At 29.6% G+C, this 8,287-nt stretch overlaps 1 protein-coding gene across 2 annotated transcripts; it reads left to right on the forward strand.

Moving 5' to 3' along the window:
- Window positions 1–2: 2 nt before the first annotated feature.
- Fsn (F-box synaptic protein) lies at window positions 3–7,887 on the forward strand. Of its 2 annotated transcripts, none has more exons than XM_016067573.4 (3): window positions 3–620; window positions 4,720–4,992; window positions 6,903–7,887. In XM_016067573.4, the coding sequence occupies exons 1-2, from the start codon at window positions 39–41 to the stop codon at window positions 4,939–4,941; spliced, it is 804 nt and encodes a 267-aa protein (XP_015923059.1). In that variant the 5' UTR covers window positions 3–38; the 3' UTR covers window positions 4,942–4,992; window positions 6,903–7,887. The 2 variants fall into 2 exon arrangements, with proteins under 2 accessions (XP_015923059.1, XP_015923060.1); XM_016067574.4 differs by having other exon boundaries at window positions 4,756–4,992.
- The last annotated feature ends 400 nt before the right edge of the window (window positions 7,888–8,287 follow it).

Below are 8,287 nucleotides of genomic sequence, written 5' to 3' on the forward strand. Positions count from 1 at the left end.
GCAGCACGTTCAGTAATGGGGGAATTGTTTATTCCGCTATGGCGGAAAGCAAATGGGGAAGTTTGACACACAATATTTTAGAAATAATATTCTCTTATCTTGATTTGTCTGATTTACGTGGTTGTTCGCTGGTTTGTAAAAATTGGTATAAACTCCTAAATGATGAGGACAATGATGTGTGGCGAATGCATTGCGTCCGCAAACTCGCAGAGGAAGCTTTGCGATCTGACATTCTTTCTAGTGTACCAACTTATAAAGCTAAACTTAGAGCATTTTATCACGCTTGGGACCCACACGAATGTTCGCGAAATGTTTATATTAAACCGAACGGTTTTACTTTGCACAGAAATCCAGTAGCGCAAAGTACAGATGCTGCCAAAGGTAAAATAGGATTTAGGACTGGTCGGCACTGCTGGGAAGTGTGGTGGGAAGGACCGCTTGGGACTGTTGCTGTCATTGGTATAGCGACTAAAGAAGCTCCTGTACAATGTCCAGGATATGTTGCTCTTCTAGGATCAAATTCTGAAAGTTGGGGATGGAATTTGGTGGACAATCATTTGCTCCATAATGGAGATAGCCAAGGAAACTATCCTCAACTTAATAACGCTCCAAAATATCAGGTTTGTTATAACGTGAGGTTAATTGAAAGTAGTCAGAATTGTCTATTGCGATTAATTTTGTCGATTAAGAGAAAACTTATTTACGTTACTGTATATTTATAAATATGTATGTAATTTATATGGTTTTTAAGTGAGTATTTAAATCTGCCTACATGTTCTAGAAGGCCTGCTTACATTACGTATGACCTGCTTAATTACGTGATCTGTGGCAGAATGACTGCCAAGTCTTGGAAACTTCCGGGTAGTGGCCTGCTAGAAACTAAAAAAAAAATATCACGGAAAGAGATCAACTCGAAAGGTATAACTCATAGCCACCCCCAGGCAAACATCTCATGTTTTTTTTAAAAAAATTGCAAGTTTAAATCTATTTGGCATTTGTAGTTGACGAGACAGATCACGATACGGAAATATCCCCCTTAATTAGCTAGTCTTTATGAAAATGTTTAGACACAAATCCCTCTACAATGACTAACTATTGAAGGCTGTTATCAGTGTTATTTTAAGTTATGTTGCATATAATGTATTAAAGAGCTGAAGGATCCTTGTTTGATCCTCAGGGGTGACATCATACCCTCCCAGGTTCTAGATAGATAGGTTCCAGCCTTTCCAGATCCATAGGTTCCAACGTAAAAGTGGCCTGTGCATATTGCTTACTGACAATCTTGCCATTGGCCAAGAAATTGAAGAGCTTTAAGGAACGCCATGCCGTGGGAGAAACTTTTTGTTGCAAATTCTCTTTCACCTCCAATACGAATTTAAAAGAGAGAGAAAATGTGTTCTAGCAAAAAGTTTCAATTGCTGAAAAAAAATGTCTAAATATCAAGATGCTAATAAATTATTGGAAGAGAACTTCTCCGTCCATTGCATAATCCTAAGTTATCTTCTTGTAATTCATTTAAATATATCTTTGATATTTTCAAAATTTCTTTTCAGTATTTGAGACTTCATAGCTTACTCTTGATTTGTTTGAATTCACTTTATTTATTACTTTAAATTAGTTATTATGGAGGTGAAAGAAAATTTACAACAAAAAGTTTCTCCCGTGATTTGGCATGCTCTTAACCTCTATAATCTTTTTAACTTACAGAGAGAATACTTTATTTTTTTGCTCATTTCTTTGCATGAAAGAGTAAAAACAAGTGCTTAAAATGTTTAATAATTCATTGGAAGAAGATTCGCAGGTCTGTAGGTAACTGCACCAAACCTATAAAGTTACCAGGAAGAGAAGGTGGCTTGCGTCAAGCTTAAAAAAATTATATAAATGGAAAAGGACCATCTAGAAGTCATTTATGGGCAAACAACTAAAAAAAAAATTTTATAAAATATTAATAGTACATAAACCTTTTGATGTTAACAATTACTGACAACTACTGATTTGTGAAAGGCCTGGTTGTCAATGAATGGCACCTGATGGTAGTTCTTATGAGGCTAGTCACCCTTTGAACAATGAAAGAAATACTAAAGAATATAAATATTGATTCCTGTTATGTTTTTATGGCAAGTGTGCTATGAAAAAGAAAAAAGCGATGCCTGCATACTTACTATGCAAACATATGGTGATCATATTTTCCTCTATTTTCTTTCACTTCCTCAGTGTGTGACAAGTCTGAAATTTCAGTTATAAATTAGATTATATTAGTTCTAAGCAATTTTATTAGGTTTGCACTTAAAAGACTTGTTTTCTTAAAAAATCATTACCTACCACAGAGTTTAAAGGAGGTCAGGGTAATCCCAATAAAATCAACCAATAAGAAAAAAGAATTTTTGGGTCAACATTTCTTATTTCAATTATTTTTGGCATGTTTAAAACCTACTTCTAAAATAAAAAATAAGGAAATTTTAGAATTTTTACATTTTCAAACTTGCAATTTCGAAAATTAACAAACTTTTTGGAATTTTTAATCAGTTATAATTTGAGAATTAATTGACCTAAAGAGCTAAATTTTGTGTTATTTTTGTTCAGTTTTTAATGGCATTTTATAAAATCTGTAAAACTTGGCTAAATAATAATAAAAAATGTTTTTATTAAATAATTAGATTAAAATTTTAAAAAAATCAAATTGAAATGTTTAATTATTCAACTAACTTATTTAATATTTTTTTACCAATGTTTGTGCCAAATTTCTAGATAGTATTCCTATGGGATCATATAGAGAAAAAATAATATTTTGATTCAACAGTTACACATTTTGTGATATTTTCAAAACAATTTTGATGGATATTTGGCATATTCATGTAATGATTTAGCTCAATGTATAACATGGAAATATTTTTTTTCTTCTCTGTTTTACATAAAGTACCATCTGAAATTTGACTAACATTACCGTAAAACTATTAAATATATATATATATATTTTAATATTTAGCTGTGTTATTTTATAAAATGTTGTTAAAAACTAAACAAAATAACTCAAAATTTTGCTCCCTTAATCATTAGTTCTCAGTTATAGCAATTTAAAAACTGTCAAAAATTCGCAAATTTTAAAAATTCATGACTCAGAATTCAATGGTTTAATGTCATTAAAATAGATAGCATGGCAGTGTTAATTTAACATTTTTAATATTTTGAAATTAATACAGTTAATTTAACTTCTTTTTTGCAATGTCTGTGCCAAATTTTAGTTTTATTTCTATGGATCATATAGAAAAATATATGCAGGTCTCTTAAAACTCATTGTACATATGTTAGGAAGTGATAGAGGACGACTAGACATACGCAAATCGCCATACTATCCATGATCGAAGTGCAAGTCATAAAGCGCCAGAGCACGGAATGATAGGAAACCCAACAAAGAAGAAACGGATAAAATGAAGGGAAACATTTTAATCAACAAAATTAAATTGTCAGCAGCTCCAATATCTGGGCATGTATTTGGAATGCTCCATACGTGTCATGCATCTCTGTCTTCTGATTTGAATGAACATCCATATCAACAGTGATACACAGGGCAAATGAGGGCAGCTGCTGTGAGCAACTTCTTTAAAGCAGTTGCTGGGAAATTGCATTAACAAGGGCATCACACCATCAAAGGAGTGACCTCCATACATTGACTTAAACACCGGGCATCTCTTGTGGTGTCAACAGCTGCAGTATCTGGGATTCTCTGTACTTGTAATGCATCTCGGCCTTCTAATTAGAGTGCTCATCTGTGTCATCAGCAATCCACAGAGCGAATGAGGACAGCTGCTATGTCCTTAAGCCTTTTTAAGACAGTTGCTTGGAAGCGTCCTCTAGTGCATTATGACTTTCGTTTTGACCATGGATTGTAGGGCGATTAATGCTTGTTTCGTCATTTTCCATCTCCCCATATGTATGTACCATGAGTTTTAAGGTACTCAATTTATATTTTCTTGTTAAATATTAATCATGTAACAAAAATATGCAACTTTTTTTTTGTTGCTAATATTGCTCTTAAAATAGTAGATGTGGATTTTACTGCATGATTCGTCACTCATAAATGAGAAATAAATAAAAGAATTTCTTTCATAATAATACCTTTTGAAAATTTGGTGCACACAATGCTTGAAAAGATTAAGATATTTTTTATAATAATTTGGCCATGTTATGCATTTTATTAAAACTCAGCAAAAAGGCATAAAATTTAACTCTTTAAGTCAATTAGTTCTCATGTTAATTAAATGAAATTGTTTAAAAACAGCAAAAATAAAATGAGTTTTTAAAATTGCGTAACTCAGAAGCAAATGGTTAAAAAAATTGGAACTTTAAAATTTATCATAATTTCTACCTATGAGAATAAAATAAACTAAATATCAAGACCTGTTATTTTTACGATTAAGTAACTTAATTGCAAAATAATATTTAAATACTTAAAATATGTACGAGTTATCTTACTCTCTATAAGGGTGTCTGTAAGAAAGATCGTTGCATTTAAAATGTTTCTGTATTTTTATTCCCAAAATATGCTAAAAATAAAAACTATTAATTCAATGAACAGTTACTTTATCATAACTGCTTGTATTTCATTCTTGTTATCAGATAATGTAGCATAAGAATAAAAAGTTACAGTAAGCTTTTTTTGTTGCAACTATCTTTAGTGAGGCACTCTGAAATTTGACTGTGCATTCATTTATTGTGTAGCAAGTCATGGATTTTGCTCCCATGGTGCCTGTGCAGGTTGGAGAACGAATACGTGTGATTCTCGACTGTGAAGATAATACGCTTGCCTTTGAAAGAAACTATGAATTTTTGGGAGTTGCTTTTCGGGGACTGCCTGACAAGAAACTATATCCTGCAATTTCTGCTGTCTATGGGAACACCGAAGTATCTATGGTTTACCTTGGCAATCCACTAGATGGCTGACAAAACTGCACTTAGTTTTAGGAGAATTTCTATTTGGAACCCAAATTAGTGGTAATGTCTGCTACTTTCTTTTATCCCTCTCACCCCTCCTTTCCTAATTTAACTCCTCCTCACACAATTGACAGTTTAAAACATAGTTTTATCTGTCATGTCAAAAAACCACTTTTTTGACAAGCGTCAAGAACCTGAAGTTTTAGTGTAAGCATAGTTATTAGCCATTATAAATATAGTATAGTATTTGTACTTAGTATAGTTATAGTATTTATAAACATTCATATAAAATTACAAGTCATGTTCTTGAATTAATTTGATAGTAAAGTATCTTTTTGTTTTGACAATTACAGTAAAAAAAAAATTTAATGTAGAAAATATTAAATAATTGTGCATGAAAATGTGTAAAATTTAAATTTATCCCATATGTTAAATTATTGAAAATAAAAATGCAAAAACAACTTAGTAAGAGACACTCAACAATCATCTCATTCATCATATGTAAAATCAATTTTCATTTACTCCCATTTTGACTTCTCCTTCCCCTAAAGCATACAATTACAGAAGAATAAAAAGAACTAAGACCAAATTTTGAAATTATTCTTTCGATTGATGCTGAGCTGCGTGGTCTAGAGAGTTGACATACTAAGGCTAAACATAATTAAATAACATGTAACTAGGAAATTTGTTCTAATAACTGTACTAAATATTAATAGCTATTAAGTTAAACCCTTAAATTGAGTGATTGAAAAATTATTAACTCATTTAAACAAGCATTTATATTTTTTATAAATTTAAATTAATTTCCTGATCAGTGAACTAATTATACATTAATGTAAGATTAGTTCACTAATTTTGGAAATATTCATGTACATGTAAGCGAGATTGCAGAAAATTCACAGTGCTAATATTCCCTGTGAACAAAGTTTGTTTTTGGATCAAATTTCCTCAAAAATTTAGCTTTTTTTTTCCAGTAAAATAATGTTTTCAAAGTATTTTTGAAAATAAAGTTTATATCGTAAAAAATTCATTCGATTTTACACAATTCTTGAATAAACAAGCATATGTGTTAGAGAATAAAAATAATCAAACTCAAAATATATTGTAATAGTAATAATTTATTAAATTAAAGGTCCTACGTACTATCTTCCATTTAAAGAAATAAATATACAAATTGATGTATGCTTTTTTTTTTTTTTAACAAGAAAAAGTTTTGAAAAACGACACATTTTTTGCAGAAAAATGTTCTGGAATTTTTTTTAGACCAAAAATTTCCCAATGACTGCCAGAATTTACTCCAAAGTCTTGTTTAGGTGGTTAAACATATTCTGCTCCCTTGAATATAATTAATAACTACATATATTGAGAATCAATTAAAAAAAAATTGTACATTGAGATCAATTATTGGAAAACAGTTTAATTTTACTTAATCTAAAAAAATCTGCCTGTAACAATAAAAGGATTAAAATTAATATTTAGATTGATAGTAATTAAAAACTCATAGCTATAATCTGTAATATAAAACGAATAGTTATAATATGGCTCTTAAAGTATTAAGATTACCATTAGAAAAACCATTAATAATTTCAATAATTTTGTCAACATTCTTTATATATGATATATAATATATATCATAATTATAGTAGTATCTAATAATATAAAACTTGTTGTACTTGTTCGGTCTAGTAACTAGTAACTGAATCGGCCCTAATGGAAGTTTCAGTGGAAGTTACTTATAATTGAGGTGCCACTTAATGAATTAAGCCCATCCATAAGCCATCATTAACTTAATGAATATTAAGAATTTTTCTCCAACTCCATGTGACTCGTTTTTCTAAAAATAAAAGGAAGCCCATCCTATATTTTACCTAAATAAGTTTAACCTGAGTGCCTATTTTTAGTTAATTTTAGAAGATACTCATTTGTTTAAAAATCACTAATAATACTCTTTTACCTTTTATTCCAAACAGGTTGACTCCAATAATTTGGATTTTTAACTAAGACTGCTTTCACAGTGCCATGTTTGATACCAAATGCTGTCTTCAGTATGCTTGAAAAGGTTGTTTGGAGTTAAATTATTGGTTATTTTGACGAATGTAAGAATTCATTCACTTGATCATGCTTATTCATGTCTGTGAATTCAAATGTATATTATTCCATGCATCAGTAAGGTAATTTAAATCCTTAAATGGCATCTAGGAAGAGTGAGTGAGATTAAATTTAATAAGGAAATGTGAATCTAAGTCTATATTTAAATATGAAAATATTTATTTTGTAAATGGAACTACCTAATATTTATTGTTAGAGCATTTAAAGGAAGCAAAACCATTCCATTTGCTCAAAATCTGTGTTCCAGTTTAGTTCCAAATGTGCATGTTGTTTGTGTTGTGTATGATTTTCTTATTTATGAATTTACTTATGTCTTAAGTAGCTTTTGTTTTTTTTTTTTTTTTCCTCTTATGAATTGGAATCGAATTTTGAACCATATTTATTAAACAAATGAAATTGTTTTAATCTCTTTTATCACTTCCTTTAGTACAGATGTTAACTTATGTACTCGTTTGTTATCTCTGGTTTAATTTTCTCATTTGTGTTTTGTGATTGATGATTTAAATTGAAAATCTAATAATGAATTTTAAAAATCTCCATTTTCATGACAGAAAAGCAATAAGTTTTCTTTTTTAATTTTATTTTAAATAATATAAAACCTACTTTATGATTGATAAAATCCCTAGGTATAAATTATATTAGACTTTTGCAATTTATAATGGTATTAACTTTAATGCGATCCATAAAGTATACTCTTCATTTATTCTAATATTAAAAAATTTTATGTCTAATGACTTTTCTTGCATTAAAAAACAATATTTGTGTTTCGATATTGTTAAAAGTATATCTTATATCTTCTTAATGTGAAGTACAGTTCCCTCTGCTTATAAAAATATGATTCATTCTGGAGACATTTTATTTAATTGAGCAACTAATTTTACTTAAGACAATATCTGCACTTTTTTAAAAAAAGAAGTATTTAATCATTTGCTTACTAGTGGCTAAGTTTTAACAGCCAAAGAGTTAAAAAAAATTTTGTGCTTTGTTCTCATAGTGTACATCTGGTAGCAGAATCTTCATTAATTCAAATGTGGCTGCAACTTCAACACTGATTATTGTACAAAACTCAGTTTAATCTAACATATATGTAGAAAAATTAGCGAGTGTAAGGTTCTTATGCATAAGAATTTTGTCTTTAAATTTAAGTATAATTTTTACTACATTGTTAACAAAAATGGAATAAATCCCTATAAAGTTAGGCCTGTAATCAAGTAAAAATTTCCACTTTTAGTTCTTTGAAGTGTTC

This window comes from Parasteatoda tepidariorum, chromosome 1, assembly GCF_982258835.1.
Source record: "Parasteatoda tepidariorum strain Cologne lab strain chromosome 1, Ptep-v5.0, whole genome shotgun sequence".
NCBI lineage: Eukaryota > Metazoa > Arthropoda > Arachnida > Araneae > Theridiidae > Parasteatoda > Parasteatoda tepidariorum.

What these genes read in the sequence shown, in the direction of transcription:
- Fsn (XM_016067573.4), top strand. Translation starts at nt 39, where the DNA reads ATGGCGGAAAGCAAATGGGGAAGTTTGACACACAATATTTTAGAAATA. An exon ending in ATAACGCTCCAAAATATCAG is followed by an intron (nt 621 to 4,719) that starts GTTTGTTATAAC and finishes TTTATTGTGTAG; the next exon opens with CAAGTCATGGATTTTGCTCC.